At 39.6% G+C, this 19521-nt stretch overlaps 1 protein-coding gene and 1 long non-coding RNA gene across 5 annotated transcripts in view; one reads left to right on the top strand and one right to left on the bottom strand.

The window, feature by feature from the left end:
• Nucleotides 1-19521, top strand: part of KCNH5 (potassium voltage-gated channel subfamily H member 5) — a 307440-nt gene that overhangs the window by 55294 nt on the left and 232625 nt on the right. For all 3 annotated transcript variants that reach the window (XM_007095216.3, XM_042989854.1, XM_042989853.1), the window contains 2 exons: nucleotides 12397-12512; nucleotides 18742-19134. In XM_007095216.3, the coding sequence (XP_007095278.1) occupies nucleotides 12397-12512; nucleotides 18742-19134 (509 nt within the window). The remainder of the gene's footprint in view (nucleotides 1-12396; nucleotides 12513-18741; nucleotides 19135-19521) is intronic.
• On the bottom strand, nucleotides 11777-19054 carry LOC122239625. 2 transcript variants are annotated; one of them, XR_006218893.1, is made up of 5 exons: nucleotides 18867-19054; nucleotides 17465-17561; nucleotides 15995-16128; nucleotides 15656-15840; nucleotides 11777-12103 (listed from the first exon to the last, which is right to left on the bottom strand). It is a non-coding gene; the product is annotated as an uncharacterized LOC122239625 (long non-coding RNA). The 2 variants fall into 2 exon arrangements; XR_006218894.1 differs by lacking the exon at nucleotides 11777-12103 and adding an exon at nucleotides 15452-15542.

The raw sequence follows: 19521 nt of genomic DNA, 5'->3' as shown, positions 1-19521 counted from the left end.
TAGACCTTTTGATTTTGAACTATGTGCTGGATAGATATGTAAATTAGAATTTAGAGGGGAAATCAGACCCCACTGTGAAAAGCATTAGGGAAGACTGTCTCTTTCCAGGGCCTGAATTTGTAGAGGAAGAGCTTATTTTAAACAGACTTTTATTTTGAGACTCTTCCATACCTGTCAAATACATAACAGATTATTGAACAAGTAATGCACAATGTAACCATGAAGGCTGTATATGAGCTACTTTCCATTATTCATATGAGCTGTAAAATTAATATGAAAAATTCAATAGAAATAAAATATTTATGCCATTAAGTAATCATCCTGCTATCTCTATGAAGGTAGAAGCATAGGAAAGTATGTTTGGAAATCTTGGCGGAAAAATATGTCTCTCCAATTCTTAAGTTGAGTAAAAGGGTCAAAGGGAGTGTGGAACTTTTAAGAAAGTGCAGATAAGATTTCGTGATAACACCATAATATCAAAATGATTTGGGTGTAGAGCATTAAACGGGGAGATGGTAGATTTACTTTAATTCGGGCTTGGGCACCGGAAATACTTAACATGAGACTTTTGCATGACTCTTCTAGGAAAATTTTGTTCCCCTTGTTTATCTATTTTACCAATTTTTCCCCTTAACCAAAAATGTTGATTAAGCACACAGAATGGTGCAGGCCATTCTGCACCTGTGTCCTGAAGGTACATAGTTCCTTCCCTCATATGATAATGGGGGAGGGGAAGACAAACAAGTAAATATAGATTGGAAATTTTCTTCTGATTGCTCTTATTTTCTCAGTAATATAAAAAACATGGTTCTCACCTGAGAGTAAGCATGGTGCAGGAGATGAAGTATTGAAGGTTTGGGGAGAGAGGAGTAGGCATGAAATGGTGATCTAAGAGGGTGGAAAAGTGAGTGGGCAAGGGGAATTCAGCAGGTTTGCTGAACACGAAGGTCTGCTTGGGGCTAGTGATCATGAATTCACCAGCATCTATGAGCATGATTATATATTTTACTCTACCTATGTTTAGTCGAAGGTGTATAGATGCAGAAGTAATGAAGAGTTGGATTTATCCAGAGTTGGGATTTGATAAGGTGAGTAAGATGAAAAGAATTAGAGAGAAGGATCAGGGAGTTGTGGCTGTTGCAAGGGAGGACATGGAGGGTGTTTGCAAAATTCTGAGGAAGTACTTAGGTAGTAGAGTTCTACCTAGGACATAGGAAATAGTGTTTAAGATGCAGAATAGACAAGTGAGTCCATACATTAACAGGCCAGAATGTAACTTTTAATCCCAGAGCAAGGGCATTTTACCTTCTTAATGCGAAATGTCGAAAGTCCTTTGAAGATTTGCCAAGGTTGGGATTAACATTAATCTCCTTCTACATGATTTGGTATTTTTACCAAGAAACCCAGACACATAGTTGAAAGACTTGAGTAAACTAATTCTGAATAAATACAATTGTTTCTAAATTGTATCTGGGATAGTAACTATAATGTGATAGCAATTTACGTGCACCTCTTCCTCATAATGAATCTCACGATATCAAAACTTCAATCTAGTTGATTTTTGCCTTTAAAATGAATGGCACTTACTGATGTCAATGATACCTTTGATGTACATCATGATGGATGGTAGTAAAAACCATTGAAGGGAAGGAAACCTGTTTTGATGGAGTAGTTATTATATGTCAGGAACTTTATATTCTTTATTGCTCTTACCTATAATTCTGAAAATTAGTATTGCTATCTCTGCTTTACTGTTGAAGATCCTGACATGCAAAGTGTGACTGATTTTCAATCCCATATTCTCTCTATTGCATCATGCTGTCTCATCCTTTCTAGTGGAAACTTACTATTGCATTTTTGTCACCTTAATCCCCTGCTCTCCTTTTTTCCTGCAACAATTGAGAACACTCTGATTCTGACAGTATTGTACTGTGTTAAACCAATGAAATTTACTGATAATAATCAAGGGGGCAAAGCATTTTTGTTATCTTTTGTTCCTGGTACTGAGGTCTTGGAACTGTCGCTCAGCTAATCAGTCAATGGTACCTGATTCATCATTTGTAATAATGCAAAGGGGAAAAATTACAGCCAAGAAATCCATTCTGTTGATTATCCATATGTGTTCTAAAAGAGATGACCAAAATCTCTGCCCATTTAGCTGTGCGGTATTTTCAAACAGATTCCAAAACTGCCAAGACACTCACAGTGTGAAATATCCTGTGCCAAATAGTTATGGCATCTTCATGCCAATAATTGAAGCAAAAAATTCCTATAGAATGAAACTAACAGCAAAAATAGCAACCTTCCCCTTGTGGGAAGCCAATGGTTTTCTTTAGAGAGGAAACAACAGATGAAATATGAGTAATTATACCGTGTAGTCTCTTTGGCCAAGTGTATAATTGTTTACCTAAGCTTTTTTCTTATAGATTAGAATCTTGTGTTGCAGTCTAGTAAGATTGATTTAACTGCCTCTGTGACTTCCTCTTATTTTTAAGATTAGGCAGTCCATGACAAAGAGGTTAATTGCAACCCAATAGAGCTAAACTAATGTTTTATTAAGAAGGAGTTGGCATCCTGAGCTTTTAGGAGAACAAATGTTCTCATAATTCCATGAACAACTCATAGAACAAGTTTTAGGCTCTTCATATTCAGCTGTCTGTTCACATTACCCCATATCGACCACATCTAAGTAACATCAGCGAACTGTGCTGAATAATCAGTTGTACCAGTTAGGTCTCTGTAAAGGTGAGACCAGTAAATGTATCGCTGGAAAACGTTAGAACTGCTGATGTGCCTTTTTTCTGACCTAGACAGTATGGCTGCTCAATTTTTTCAAAGTTTGACTGTATAGTGGGGGTTGGTGACAGAGCAAATGAACTAATTTAGTTAATAACATAGGCAATTCCAGATGTGTCCAAGGGCACAAAAGGATAGGCATAGGAAATTCGCTGTCGTGTTGTTAATGATAGAGAAAAATCTAGAAACCACTTAAATGCCCGTAAATAGAACATATGCATGATCAGAAAAGAGCAAATACCTACTTCTCTGAGATGATAAAGAGGCAGGCAAGATTCAGTGCCATGTGGGTGGGTCTAGAGATGGAGGGGACAGAAAGGAAATTGAAGGCTATCATGTTTCTTATGGCCTCTGCTTATTCAATAACATTTGACGAGGTAATTGGTTGAGAGTGAGGAGAGAGGGGTAGTATACGAGTTTTGAGAAAAATGCTAATTGTTGAGAACTGAGAATTATAAGAAAGCCCTAACCCTAGCCATGGCTGTAGGAAATGAGAGAACGCATGCCATTTGATGATTTGTATTCTTCCATGTGTCAATGAATTTATTCTTTCAATATCTCTTTTAATTTTTTTCAAAATATTTTCTGGATAAACCTTATTACATTCTGGGAATAAAAATTGGCTTCTTTGTTAATCCAATCCTTAGATGTACTAAATGTGTAACGTTACTTGTCTTAGAAATATGAAGCTTCAATTAGTATAACATTGCCTTGGAAGTTTCTAGAAATATTCAATGCAATTATAATATCAAGTTGAAGTAAGAAAGAAAACGATCACCTGAAATATTGTAATGTATCTATTGCCAACATGTCATCTGAAGACACCCTTGCCACTTTTACCGAACAAAGCAAAACCAAACCCAACCCCTGATGATAAAACAAAATGGGACTTATTTTAAATTTGATTTTTAAGTTACAAATAAGTCAATTAATTAATTCATGGCCTGTTTTATGCCAGGCCCTTATCAAGTGCTTGAATATGGAGAGATGAACAGTAGTTCAGTGGGAGTGACTAACATGTTAATCAACAACTGCCATTAGTGTTGCAAGTGCCATGTGAGGTATTTATCCTATGATGTGCAAACACAGAGGAGGATACCTCTCTTATGAGTGGATCTAAGAAGGTTCCAGAAGGACATAATGCTTTAACTGAGTCTAGAGGTTCCAGTCAGTGTTAGCCAGACATAAGGGGATGGGGGGAAGCATTTCAGGCAGGCAGAATGATTATAATGCTTGAAAACCTGGACACAATGAATATCATGGGGTGTACAGAGAATTCCTAGGAGATTTAATTTTAGTTTTGAATTTATTCTTCTTTTAATTTGCTGTTAATTTTGGTAGAGTTGTTGTACAGAGTATGTATAAAGAAGTAGAAGGAGATGAATGCAGAGCAGATCTTTGGGGCCAGAAACTAAATGACCTATATACCAAGAAAATGCAATGTTATTCTGAAGGCCTCCGGGGATCTTAAAGAGTTTGAAATAGGGAAAGGGGAAGCACTTTGGCAGCAATGTAGAGTTGCTTGGGAGTATATGGTCAGAGAGCAGATAGAGAGTATCGTGTTCAAGATACTGCCAACCTAACTCAGGTGGAAGATTGTCTGACATATAGGGATGGAGAGACGAGATTCAACTTGAGTGAATTTATTAATAAGTTATAGTCTATAAGTCTTGAAAGTGATTGGATATGTGGGTGTGGAGGTAATAGTGAAGGAGGATGGTAAATTTCAAGTTTCTGATTGGACAACTGGAAATATCATGGGACCATTCACCAAGTCCAGGAATACATGAAAGGTGAAGAGTTGGAGATGGAGGGAGACGATGATGAGATCAGTTTTGGATGTGCTGAGTGTCAGATGCCTATAGAACATCTTAGTAAAAGGTGGCTAATGGCTGATTAGATACAAGATAGGTCTAATGCTGAGAAGAAGAGTCTAGACTGGTGATACAGATTGCATGTTGGTCTTTTACATTGATGTTAAGTTCTTAGAGAGCTGGTGGCATATCTGGTGATGGTTGTTGTTGTTGTTGTTGTTGTTGTTCTTCTCCTTTTAGGACATTGCACAGGGTTAGCCTTAGGGTTGCATACAATCCCCAAAGCCTAACATTTTTGTTGTTGTTGTTGTTGTTGTTGTTGTTCTAGTCACTAGGGTAAAGTCCATTAGTGAAGAATTAAGGACATTCTATCAACTGATGCCAGATTACATTTTTTTCTAAACCACTTATTGGATACCATAAAGGGAGCTGAACAGTTGGGGAAATACAAAGCTTAAATGAAGTCAGAATTGGCCTAAAAATGGTAGTAAAACATGATGTCATCTACCTAGTATAATTTGAAAGGCATTTGACGGGTGTCTGCTGAGGGTTTTTTCCTTCATCTTTTGTCACATTGTCTGAAATTTCATCCTTGCCGTTACCGTCATTCCTTGAGACCATCAGAAGTTTTCCTTTTTTAAGGAGTTATTTGGCAAATAACCTAGTGAAGTGCAATATCATAGAAGTTATCAAATGGTCTTATTGGAATCTTTATTTTTTATTTTTTTTTATTTTTTTTATTTTTTTATTTTTATTTATTTTTTTTATTTTTTTAATAAATGAAATTTACTGTCAAATTGGTTTCCATACAACACCCAGTGCTCATCCCAAAAGGTGCCCTCCTCAATACCCATCACCCACCCTGCCCTCCCTCCCACCCTGCCCTCCCTCCCACCCCCCATCAACCCTCAGTTTGTTCTCAGTTTTTAACAGTCTCTTATGCTTTGGCTCTCTCCCACTCTAACCTCTTTTTTTTTTTTTTTTTTCCTTCCCCTCCCCCATGGGTTTCTGTTATGTTTCTCAGGATCCACATAAGAGTGAAACCGTATGGTATCTGTCTTTCTCTGTATGGCTTATTTCACTTAGCATCACACTCTCCAGTTCCATCCATGTTGCTACAAAGGGCCATATTTCATTCTTTCTCATTGCCACGTAGTATTCCATTGTGTATATAAACCACAATTTCTTTATCCATTCATCAGTTGATGGACATTTAGGCTCTTTCCATAATTTGGCTATTGTTGAGAGTGCCGCTATAAACATTGGGGTACAGGTGCCCCTATGCATCAGTACTCCTGTATCCCTTGGATAAATTCCTAGCAGTGCTATTGCTGGGTCATAGGGTAGGTCTATTTTTAATTTTCTGAGGAACCTCCACACTGCTTTCCAGAGCGGCTGCACCAATTTGCATTCCCACTAACAGTGCAAGAGGGTTCCTGTTTCTCCACATCCTCTCCAGCATCTATAGTCTCCTGATTTCTTCATTTTGGCCACTCTGACTGGCGTGAGGTGGTATCTGAGTGTGGTTTTGATTTGTATTTCCCTGATAAGGAGCGACGTTGAACATCTTTTCATGTGCCTGTTGGCCATCCAGATGTCTTCTTTAGAGAAGTGTCTATTCATGTTTTCTGCCCATTTCTTCACTGGGTTATTTGTTTTTCGGGTGTGGAGTTTGATGAGCTCTTTATAGATTTTGGATACTAGCCCTTTGTCCGATGTGTCATTTGCAAATATCTTTTCCCATTCCGTTGGTTGCCTTTTAGTTTTGTTGGTTGTTTCCTTTGCTGTGCAGAAGCTTTTTATCTTCATAAGGTCCCAGTAATTCACTTTTGCTTTTAATTCCCTTGCCTTTGGGGATGTGCCGAGTAAGAGATTGCTACGGCTGAGGTCACAGAAGTCTTTTCCTGCTTTCTCCTCTAAGGTTTTGATGGTTTCCTGTCTCACATTCAGGTCCTTTATCCATTTTGAGTTTATTTTTGTGAATGGTGTGAGAAAGTGGTCTAGTTTCAACCTTCTGCATGTTGCTGTCCAGTTCTCCCAGCACCATTTGTTAAAGAGACTGTCTTTTTTCCATTGGATGTTCTTTCCTGCTTTGTCAAAGATGAGTTGGCCATACGTTTGTGGGTCTAGTTCTGGTGTTTCTATTCTATTCCATTGGTCTATGTGTCTGTTTTTATGCCAATACCATGCTGTCTTGATGATGACAGCTTTGTAGTAGAGGCTAAAGTCTGGGATTGTGATGCCTCCTGCTTTGGTCTTCTTCTTCAAAATTACTTTGGCTATTCGGGGCCTTTTGTGGTTCCATATGAATTTTAGGATTGCTTGTTCTAGTTTCGAGAAGAATGCTGGTGCAATTTTGATTGGGATTGCATTGAATGTGTAGATAGCTTTGGGTAGTATTGACATTTTGACAATATTTATTCTTCCAATCCATGAGCAGGGAATGTCTTTCCATTTCTTTATATCTTCTTCAATTACCTGCATAAGCTTTCTATAGTTTTCAGCATACAGATCTTTTACATCTTTGGTTAGATTTATTCCTAGGTATTTTATGCTTCTTGGTGCAATTGTGAATGGGATCAGTTTCTTCATTTGTCTTTCTGTTGCTTCATTGTTAGTGTATAAGAATGCAACTGATTTCTGCACATTGATTTTGTATCCTGCAACTTTGCTGAATTCATGTATCAGTTCTAGCAGACTTTTGGTGGAGTCTATCGGATTTTCCATGTATAATATCATGTCATCTGCAAAAAGCGAAAGCTTGACTTCATCTTTGCCAATTTTGATGCCTTTGATTTCCTTTTGTTGTCTGATTGCTGATGCTAGAACTTCCAGCACTATATTAAACAACAGCGGTGACAGTGGGCATCCCTGTCGTGTTCCTGATCTCAGGGAAAAAGCTCTCAGTTTTTCCCCGTTGAGGATGATGTTAGCTGTGGGCTTTTCATAAATGGCCTTTATGATCTTTAAGTATGTTCCTTCTATCCCGACTTTCTCAAGGGTTTTTATTAAGAAAGGGTGCTGGATTTTGTCAAAGGCCTTTTCTGCATCGATTGACAGGATCATATGGTTCTTCTCTTTTTTTTTTGTTAATGTGATGTATCACGTTGATCGATTTGCGAATGTTGAACCAGCCCTGCATCCCAGGAATGAATCCCACTTGATCATGGTGAATAATTCTTTTTATATGCTGTTGAATTCGATTTGCTAGTATCTTATTAAGAATTTTTGCATCCATATTCATCAGGGATATTGGCCTGTAGTTCTCTTTTTTTACTGGGTCTCTGTCTGGTTTAGGAATCAAAGTAATACTGGCTTCATAGAATGAGTCTGGAAGTTTTCCTTCCCTTTCTATTTCTTGGAATAGCTTGAGAAGGATAGGTATTATCTCTGCTTTAAATGTCTGGTAGAACTCCCCTGGGAAGCCATCTGGTCCTGGACTCTTGTTTGTTGGGAGATTTTTGATAACCGATTCAATTTCTTCGCTGGTTATGGGTCTGTTCAAGCTTTCTATTTCCTCCTGATTGAGTTTTGGAAGAGTGTGGGTGTTTAGAAATTTGTCCATTTCTTCCAGGTTATCCAATTTGCTGGCATATAATTTTTCATAGTATTCCCTGATAATTGTTTGTATCTCTGAGGGATTGGTTGTAATCATTCCATTTTCATTCATGATTTTATCTATTTGGGTCATCTCCCTTTTCTTTTTGAGAAGCCTGGCTAGAGGTTTGTCAATTTTGTTTATTTTTTCAAAAAACCAACTCTTGGTTTCGTTGATCTGCTCTACAGTTTTTTTAGATTCTATATTGTTTATTTCTGCTCTGATCTTTATTATTTCTCTTCTTCTGCTGGGTTTAGGCTGCCTTTGCTGTTCTGCTTCTATTTCCTTTAGGTGTGCTGTTAGATTTTGTATTTGGGATTTTTCTTGTTTCTTGAGATAGGCCTGGATTGCAATGTATTTTCCTCTCAGGACTGCCTTCGCTGCATCCCAAAGCGTTTGGATTGTTGTATTTTCATTTTCGTTTGTTTCCATATATATTTTAATTTCTTCTCTAATTGCCTGGTTGACCCACTCATTCGTTAGTAGGGTGTTCTTTAACCTCCATGCTTTTGGAGGTTTTCCAGACTTTTTCCTGTGGTTGATTTCAAGCTTCATAGCATTGTGGTCTGAAAGTATGCATGGTATAATTTCAATTCTTGTAAACTTATGAAGGGCTGTTTTGTGACCCAGTATATGATCTATCTTGGAGAATGTTCCATGTGCACTCGAGAAGAAAGTATATTCTGTTGCTTTGGGATGCAGAGTTCTAAATATATCTGTCAAGTCCATCTGATCCAATGTATCATTCAGGGCCCTTGTTTCTTTATTGACTGTGTGTCTAGATGATCTATCCATTTCTGTAAGTGGGGTGTTAAAGTCCCCTGCAATGACCACATTCTTATCAATAAGGTTGCTTATGTTTATGAGTAATTGTTTTATATATCTGGGGGCTCGGGTATTTGGCGCATAGACATTTATAATAGTTAGCTCTTCCTGGTGGATAGACCCTGTGATTATTATATAATGCCCTTCTTCATCTCTTGTTACAGCCTTTAATTTAAAGTCTAGTTTGTCTGATATAAGTATGGCTACTCCAGCTTTCTTTTGGCTTCCAGGAGCATGATAAATAGTTCTCCATCCCCTCACTCTCAACCTAAAGGTGTCCTCAGATCTAAAATGAGTCTCTTGTAGACAGCAAATAGATGGGTCTTGTTTTTTTATCCATTCTGATACCCTATGTCTTTTAGTTGGCGCATTTAATCCATTTACATTCAGTGTTATTATAGAAAGATATGGGTTTAGAGTCATTGTGATGTCTGTATGTTTTATGCTTGTAGTGATGTCTCTGGTACTTTGTCTCACAGGATCCCCCTTAGGATCTCTTGTAGGGCTGGTTTCGTGGTGACAAATTCCTTCAGTTTTTGTTTGTTTGGGAAGACCTTTATCTCTCCTTCTATTCTAAATGACAGACTTGCTGGATAAAGGATTCTCGGCTGCATATTTTTTCTGTTTAGCACACTGTAGATATCGTGCCAAGCCTTTCTGGCCTGCCAAGTTTCAAAGGAGAGATCAGTCACGAGTCTTATAGGTCTCCCTTTATATGTGAGGGCACGTTTATCCCTTGCTGCTTTCAGAATTTTCTCTTTATCCTTGTATTTTGCCAGTTTCACTATGATATGTCGTGCAGAAGATCGATTCAAGTTACGTCTGAAGGGAGTTCTCTGTGCCTCTTGGATTTCAATGCCTTTTTCCTTCCCCAGTTCAGGGAAGTTCTCAGCTATAATTTGTTCAAGTACCCCTTCAGCACCCTTCCCTCTCTCTTCCTCCTCTGGGATACCAATTATGCGTATATTATTTTTTTTTAGTGTATCACTTAGTTCTCTAATTTTCCCCTCATACTCCTGGATTTTTTTATCTCTCTTTCTTTCAGCTTCCTCTTTCTCCATAACTTTATCTTCTAGTTCACCTATTCTCTCCTCTGCCTCTTCAAGCCGAGCCATCGTGGATTCCATTTTGTTTTGCAATTCGTTTAAAGCGTTTTTCAACTCCTCGTGACTGTTCCTTAGTCCCTCGATCTTTGTGGCAAGAGATTCTCTGCTGTCCTGTATACTGTTTTCAAGCCCAGCGATTAATTTTATGACTATTATTCTAAATTCACTTTCTGTTATATTATTTAAATCCTTTTTGATCAGTTCATTAGCTGTTGCTATTTCCTGGAGATTCTTCTGAGGGGAATTCTTCCGTTTGGTCATTTTGGAGAGTCCCTGGCGTGGTGAGGACCTGCAGTGCACTTCCCCTGTGCTGTGGTGTATAACTGGAGTTAGTGGGCGGGGCCGCAGTCCGACCCGATGTCTGCCCCCAGCCCACTGCTGGGGCCACAGTCAGACTGGTGTGTGCCTTCTCTTCCCCTCTCCTAGGGGCGGGATTCACTGTGGGGTGGCGTGTCCCGTCTGGGCTACTTGCACACTGCCAGGCTTGTGTTGCTGGGGATCTGGCGTATTAGCTGGGGTGGGTAGGCAAGGTGCACGGGGGCTGGAGGGACAGGCTTAGCTCGCTTCTCCTTAGGTGATCCACTTCAGAAGGAGCCCTGTGGCAGCGGGAGGGAGTCAGATCCGCTGCCGGAGGTTTGGCTCCGCAGAAGCACAGAGTTGGGTGTTTGCGCGGAGCGAGCAAGTTCCCTGGCAGGAACTGGTTCCCTTTGGGATTTTGGCTGGGGGATGGGCGGGGGAGATGGCGCTGGCGCCTTTGTTCCCCGCCAAGCTGAGCTCTGCCGTCCGGGGGCTCAGCAGCTCTCCCTCCCTTTGTCCTCCAGCCTTCCCGCTTTCCGAGCAGAGCTGTTAACTTATGACCTCCCAGACGCTAAGTCGCGCTTGCTGTCGGAACACAGTCCGTCCGGCCCCTCCGCTTTTGCCAGCCAGACTCGGGGGCTCTGCTTGGCCGGCGAGCCGCCCCTCCGCCCCGGCTCCCTCCCGCCAGTCCGTGGAGCGCGCACCGCCTCGCCGCCCTTCCTACCCTCTTCCGTGGGCCTCTGGTCTGCGCTTGACTCCGGAGACTCCCTTCTGCTAATCCTCTGGCGGTTTTCTGGGTTCTTTAGGCAGGTGTAGGTGGAATCTAAGTGATCGGCAGGACGCGCTGTGAGCCCCGCGTCCTCCTACGCCGCCATCTTCCGGAACCCCCTGGAATCTTTAATGAATTAGAGCTTTTGGAATATCCAGAAAAGGATATTTGAGACAGACTCAGAGTATGGTTAGTTTTGCTCTACTTACTCATGTCTCATTGATGTTTCCTTGAAATTAATTATTTAATAATGGGAATTTGAGGCGTTGGGAAGAAATTTCTTTCTCATTAAATTCACATCCCCTCCCCCACCAAAGTTAAAATTACTACTCTTTCAGAAAACAATGTTAGAGATTCTAGATATTTAAAGAATGATATTTAGATACCACTGTAATTAACAAGAGAGAAATAACATTTTGCTGTTACAAGAAAGATGGAAGTGTGATATGAACCATAATATGTGAGATTTGTTGAAATTGGGTTTCATTTTCTTATGTGTATATATCTACACACAAATGCACAGTAAAATTGTTTTTTATTAGGCTATAATAAATACCCCTCCCCCCCCATCTTCCAGCAGCTTAACACAGCAGAAGCATATTTCTTGCTCACGTTACAGTCGAAGGCAGGTGATCCTTGGCATATGGCAGCCTTCCGTGCATGGATTCAGTGCTTTACTATTCCCTAGGGGCTTGTTGTCACTTGTATCCAGCTGGTAGAAGGAGGGAGAATGTGTAGAGAAGTCTCACCTGCTTCATAAGTTGTGGCATGTGTGAGAGTGACACACATCATTTCTGCTTTCATTCCATTGATGAGAACTGGGAACATGGGGAGAGCTGGATGCAAGGAGTGCTGGGAAATACATTCCTGGCTGGACAGTTGTCTTCCAGTAACAAATCTATATAATGCAAGGGGGAACACAGAATTTTGTGGACAGGTGTACCTTGGGTACTGGGACTATGTAATAGATATGAGCAAAACACAAAGATCACACATAAAAATTAGTCATTACTTTATAGCTACACTTGAAATATGTGGTGATGTTTATGTAGAAATTAAGTGCTTTAGATTGATACTTTTTATTAGTTCTGGATGTTATGCTATTTCTGAGATCCCCTGAATATTAGCAAGAATGTTGCGTTCCATATTCATTATATGTGAAAAACTGAGACTTTCTCTCCTTATTTTAAGGTTGGACAAAATTTGCCCGATTGACACGGGCTTTGACAAATAGCCGAAGTGTTTTGCAGCAGCTCACGCCAATGAATAAAACAGAGGTGGTCCACAAACATTCAAGATTAGCTGAAGTAAGTGGGAGACTAACTTTCCTTCCCAAGATGGTGGTGGTAGCACATTTTTCCCCCTGAAATGATTCAATATAGATATCTGTGGTTATTATATTCTAAGTACTCATCCTCTAATTATTTTTCCTGTGTAGATTTATAGAAATTTCAAATATATCTTTTTATTCTCTTGTATTTTTGAAATGGGAAACAAGTTCATGATATCCCAAGTCATATCTGTAGAGGTCTGTAGATGGTGAGATTTTCTTCGGGTAAGTGAGATAGGAAGTTCACTCATTTCGTCCATAACCTGAGGGTTTTCTCTGTGCTTGGTACTCTATCAAGGATGGAAAGATGAATATGCAATGGGCTCTACCATCAAGGAACTAAAGATCCTTGCAAAAAAAACCTGACAATAGAATGTGACAAGTAGGATGACACACATGCAAAAGCATTACCTAGACTTGGGGCTCTAGGGAAGCTTACCTGGGGTGAGTGAATCTTGAAGGAAAAATATGAGAAATTGGTAAAGAAGGGATGCAGGTCATTCCTACCAGGGAGACCAGCAGGTGCAAAGGCACAGAGGTGAGACAGTATGATGACTTTGAGTATGAATTCAGTGTGGGTGAGGTCAGGGGAAGGAAAGTTAAAGTGATGTGTAGTAAAACAGTGGTGGTTTGTGTCCCATGTGTTAGGGAAAAGATATGATCACATTTGTACTTCAGAGAAACCTCTCAAAGGGAGATTAGTCCCTACGGTTTTCTTTGCGATGCTATGTTTTTCTTGTATTAATTTAAAAACATGATTCTGAGAAGGGATCCATAGATTTCACCAGATTGTCAAAAGGGATCCATTGTACAAAAATGATTAAGACCCCCTGCTTGACCTAGTGGCTCTGTGTTGAATGGGAGGATAGGGAAACCAGTTAAGAGACTTAATGGTAAATCAGTTAGGTTGACCATGGCTTTAAGCAAGGAAACCAGAAGCAGAAGTGGGCAGAATGCAGACACACCAAGGTTAGAGTCAACACATTTGTTGACTAGTACTGTTGGCTAATAAAATAGCAAATATAAGAACAGGAAGAGAAGGTTTTGGGGCAATGGTTATGAGTTCAGTTTGGGGGATATTAAGTTTGAAGTGCCTGACAGAAAAATCCAAGAGGGGATGCCTCAAAGGCAGAGGAATTTATGGGTCTGGCTCTGGAGGTATTTCTGGGTCTGAGTTGCAGACCTTGGTGCCATAGGATGAGATGATGTTGCCCAGAGAAAGTATAGTGACCCAGAGAGAAAAGGAATTGAGGACAGACCTCTAGGTAGAAGCTTTGGTGTTCACGTGTCTTCTATAATCATCACTTGTCTTCCCAGTGTTGCCAAAAGTTAATGAAGCTACCAAAGCTCTGCAGAGCAGTTAGTGGGCACTCAGAAAATGTTCTGAGGTGGCCTACCAAAACAGAGAGAGATAAAATTAAATGTATATGTTCATCAGTTTGCTCTGCTGGAGAAAAGTGAGTTGAAGCACTCTAGAGTATCTTTCTGAACTGGTTGCAGATATTAAATTTGGTTTGGAGAGGGTTAGAAAGTAAAGTATGTTCCTTGAATTTGGAGGGTTCTGGAGTTTTTCTTGGACCATAGCTAACTGGGGGACTTGGAAGGCTTTCTGCTTTAAATGGCACTGTTATCTTGGGGAGAAACTAAAACTTTGATGTGCAAACACATTTTTAAAAGCCAAGGTAAGATCATGATTACAACTAAATATTAATAATAATGATAATCGCAATATTTTAAAAGACAATATGCAATTAGTACAGGATTTAATGTTCTTTTAAAAAAATTTAAATGTTTATTTTTGGGAGAGAGACAGAGAGACAGAGAGACAGAGACAGAGCATGAGCAAGGGAGGGGCAGAGAGAGATAGAGGGAGACACAGAATCTGAAGCAGGCTCCAGGCTCTAAGCTGTCAGCACAGAGCCCAACGCAGGGCTTGAACTCACGAACCGCAAGATCATGACCTGAGCTGAAGCTGGAAGCTTAACCAGCTGAGCCACCCAGGCGCCCCTCAAGTAGCACAAGACTTAAAGCAGACTGTTAGATACAACTTCCTTTGTCAATAATTCTTGTTATGAAGTACTACTTGATTTTACAACTTTCTTTTCTGCCTTAATTGTCCATTTCCTTTTACAAAGCAAACTGGAGTGGAAGAGCTTGTTTCTGTGACTGCTGACTTTCATAGCTATGATTCCTTTCTGGTCTTAATGATATCTTATTCAGAATTTTTCTTTTCTCTGTTATACCACTGGGAAAGAACAAGAAGAAAGGGATTATAGAGAGGAAATTTTTTACCTTAGCACCTTGAATCATTCGTTGGTTTTTTCTTCTGCATCAACTGGGGAAGCTTCCCCTCAATGGCTCATGATTTTCTTTTACTTTTATTTTTTTAGGAAATTTCATTCCTGTTTCTTCCCATCTGATTTTATTTTATTTTTATTTTTTTGCTTTGCCTTTTGATTATTGTTAGTTTCTTTGTTGACCATCCCTAATTCACAAACCTGACTCAGACACAAAATTGTTTTCTGTCAGGTTGTAGGTTTGATTTCAGAGAACATGAAGAGATAACAAGATTCTCGAAAGATATTTTGTTTGCATGTGCTCTGAATCCAAAGGCTGACCCACAAGAAGCATCAATTTAGCAAAAGGATATCATTTTAAAAATTTTACTCTGAGTCTTATAATGTGTTCAACCTGAGTACATGGATTTGCTGGTAAATTTCAGGCTTTCACTTTTTCCAAGATAAAGTATAAATTTCCAAGATAAAAATATAAATTTTATCTCAGTTCCATCAGGACACCTACATTTGGAGCCGATTCCCAGTTTCAGAGATCCTGGTCTCTGTGTAGGCAGTTCACCTATTGTCCACGTGAACCCATATCCTGCTGACTGGCTTCAGCTTCTCACTTTTATACTGGCGGAGAGATAAACTTCCGTAATAATGCCATGTCCATGGTCCTGATTCTATTAGCGTCAATGCTCTCAGATATTCAGAGAGAAAGAATGTGTCTGTATTGGGATAAAAATACATCGGAAAATGTGTTTTCACCCCCTCCACCTCAGGCTCATCACTTATGAAAGTACAAGTGGAATAGCAATGAAAGTGAAGAATTGTTACTCACTGCTTTATAAAAGCGCCGGCGTCAGAGTGAAGATCAAAGTAGTGCTCTGCATCTGAGAGACATCAAAGCACAAGCATGTGTGTTCCTTTGTTGTTCATGTGTGCTCCTGCTCCTTGTCTTCTTGTAGCATTTCTGGATCCTTTTACATATGCAAGTCACTGTCTGAAGAACTAGGTCCTGGATGGCTAAAGAAATAAAAGACAAGGGTTTTACCTTGGACTGTGCATTATAATCACCCAAGAAAGGTTTTGAAAATATGGGCCTGAGAAAGAGTATACCATAGTTTAAAAAATTTCTCCACATGATTCTAGATTGTAACCAGATTTAAGGGATACTGACCTTAGGAGTGATCCCATTCCATCTCTAGAGAAGACATCTCATGTTCTGCTGAGGTGCTGAGCAGGGCAGGCTTGTCTATAAACACAGTGTGTGGGGCTACAGTGCTTTTAGGGGTCCATGGGATGTTTGAATTTCTATTAACAGTAAAAGGAAAAATTAAACTTTTAGGTTAAAAAATTGAATATATAATATTAATTTATTTTTTGCAACAATGCAGTTGTAAAATGCAATTTTTATCTATCTATCTATCTATCTATTTATTTTTAAATGTTTATTTTGAGAGAGAGAGGGAGAGTGAGAGAGAGAGCAGGGATGGGCAGAGAGAGAGAGAGAATACTAAGTAGCCTCCATGTCGTTAGTGCAGAGCCCAACACAGGACTTGATCCCATGAACCGTGAGATCAGGACCTGACCTGAAATCAAGAGTTGGATGCTTAACCAACTGAGCCACCCAGGTGTTCCTAGTTTATTTTATATTTTTTGGAGGAAGGGTCCAGGAAAGCAAAAATGCTCAGGGCCCATGAAGGTCATAATACACCCTGGCACTGAGTTTATTTTCTAAGTATACTTTCTTTGTGCTCAGTCTATGGTCTGTGTAGATATAGATGGTAAAATATTAACATTGACTTTGAAGAAAGTTTTCATGTCTAATACAGTGAAGTTGGAATGGATAGACCATTGGTTGTAAAGTGAGAGAGAAACCATGATTATATATATAAAGCTCTATCCCCAAATGAAGCTTTCATTCCTGGTAAGAAAATTTGCTGCCAAGTAATTTAAGACCTTATGGGACAAATATGGCTGGGCACTGATAATGAGGATAAATACATAAAAATCTTTAGAAATAGTTCTTGTAACCCCCAAATAATAACAATAATTTTAATACACAACTAAAGAGAATACAATTGATGTTTTTTATGTTTCAAAATATTAATGATGGGTATTATATACATAGTTTTCAGTTATGTAAGTTCTATGCATGAGAGAAACTTTTCAGGATAATTCTCTCTCAAGTTTCAAGAAGTGCTAGTATATTTGCTTTGCTTTGTGGCTTATGAGTTACATGCTAGTAGGTATTTTTGTTTATATCTATTTTTACATTCAAATATTGATGCATTTAGGGACGCCTGGTTGGCTCAGTCGGTTAAGCATCTGACTTCGGCTCAGGTCGTGATCTCCTGCTCTGTGAGTTCCAGCCCCGCGTCGGGCTCTGTGCTGACAGCTCAGAGCCTGGAGCCTGCTTCAGATTCTGTGTCTCCCTCTCTCTCTGGCCCTCCCCCATTCATGCTCTGTCTCTCTCTGTCTCAAATAAACATTAAAAAAACAAATATTGATGCACTTATGATTTTATGGTAACCCTTTGACTCCTACTGGACCCCATTAGCCCTGGAGACACTGAATAATTGGATATATAATATTACAAAGCTGCTGGAAATACTATTTATGAAAGTCACATTTATAAACTCCTTACATATAGGTTCACTCAGCCTTAGCTTCATTGATGGCATGGAGCAGAGCTCTCAGATCTATTCTTTCAACTCCTTTTCACAATTTCCAGGTTCCATGTTCTGCAAAACAATGCTAAGTCAGTGTTTGTTACTTTTGCCCAGTGCTGCCCAGCCTTCTGCTCTTGCTCTGTCATCTGCTTTTTGTCTTTGCCTCTTTAATTAGACCTGCTTAGAGTAAGTCAAGGTTCATATAACCTTGCAGTGAAAATTTTCCACTTGTCCAAAAAGGTATAGAGAAGCAAACCTGAGTATTTAGCACTTTTTCCCGAAAGAGAACATTCATATGGGCAGAAAACACAGTTCTTCAAGTCCTGGTTGAAGGGAGAAAAGGAAAAAGTAGGCTAAATATTTACAACCCTGATATCACTATGCCAATCATTAGGGCCCTTGCTGAGTCCCACTCAACAGCAAGATCGCCAACAGTGTGGTCCTGGGGTTCAGCGAGGCCATCAGAATCAAAGTTATGCTCTCTGAGGTGCTAAATATGTGTGAAGAATGGATAACAGTGAGTCACCCAAATAAGTGCTGGATAATCAGTTAGAGATGTGATTTTAGGCAGGCTTGCAAGTGAGTGTACAGAATGCAGTCTCAGAAGTGGATTCCAGCAGTGCTGTGGATCAATGTTGGTGTTGGAGGAAGTCATCAAGAGGATGTGACTGCTGGTTGACTCTTGAGCTGAACCCAGGCAATTGAAGGCTTCTCATTCCTGTCCTTCGAATGTACATTCTACCCACCGTTCCCATTGTGAGAACCATTTTCAAGCACATAGCGCTGAAAGAGTAGGATGTTTTGGGGACCATTTGGGTGATATATGTAACTGGACCAGGGCATCTCTTTAATCTTTTAAGATTCTGGTGGGTGGGTGGTAGTTATCTACTAGTCTCATGGCTTCCTGCCACAAGCCTCATAGGTATGTTCCCTAGCTTATTAAACCTTCCACCTAACAGTATGGTGTGGTCTGCCTTTTTCTTTGGTTTCTTCTTGCCCTTGGTGTTTGGGGGCCAGTTTGTGAACCAATATTTGGTCCCTGGAGAGAAAGCCAGGTGGAACAGCAGATTAACTTCCTTTGAACAAACTTTGGTACAACTCAGAAGTGGGAGACAGAACTATGGGGTGTGATTAGTCTGGAAACCAGGAGTCATGAAAACTATGCTGTGGTTTGAGTTTTGGTGAGTTTGAATTCATTACTAACTGTACAGACATGTCCAAGTCACTTATATGCACATTGTCTCTCTTTTAGGTTCTTCAGCTGGGATCAGATATCCTTCCTCAGTATAAGCAAGAAGCGCCAAAGACGCCACCACACATTATTTTACACTATTGTGCTTTTAAAACTACTTGGGACTGGGTGATTTTAATTCTTACCTTCTACACCGCCATTATGGTTCCCTATAACGTTTCCTTCAAAACGAAGCAGAACAACATAGCCTGGCTGGTGCTGGACAGTGTGGTGGACGTTATATTTTTGGTTGACATTGTTTTAAATTTTCACACGACTTTTGTGGGACCTGGTGGAGAGGTCATTTCTGACCCCAAGCTGATAAGGATGAATTATCTGAAAACTTGGTTTGTGATCGATCTGTTGTCTTGTTTACCTTATGACATCATCAATGCCTTTGAAAATGTGGATGAGGTAAGTTTCTTTTTTTTTTTTTTTTCTGAGTACTGTGGTTCATATGTTTTGAGAAAATTAAGATAAAAGTTTACAGATAATTGAAACTTCTTTTTAGCCACATGTTCAGCCTTCACCCTACTTGCCATAAATTGTAATATTCAATTACTTTATGTTAATTTTCATCTGCTTCCTTTTCTTGCTTTCTGGTTGATAATACCAATTACTGGGACAGTGGTTGTGGTTGGAAATTGTGGTTTGAAAAGTGGAGGTTGTGGTTGGAGGAGGTGGAACAGAAGAAAAGTCGTAGCATTTGGGGCAAAACAGTTTATGAACTAGGTAATTGACTAAAAGATATGAAACAGATGTATTTTCTTTGGAAAACTGTATTTTAAAATGCATTTTAAA

This window comes from Panthera tigris, chromosome B3 (assembly GCF_018350195.1).
Source record: "Panthera tigris isolate Pti1 chromosome B3, P.tigris_Pti1_mat1.1, whole genome shotgun sequence".
NCBI classification, from domain to species: domain Eukaryota; kingdom Metazoa; phylum Chordata; class Mammalia; order Carnivora; family Felidae; genus Panthera; species Panthera tigris.
This window is presented reverse-complemented; position numbering and strand designations above follow the sequence as displayed.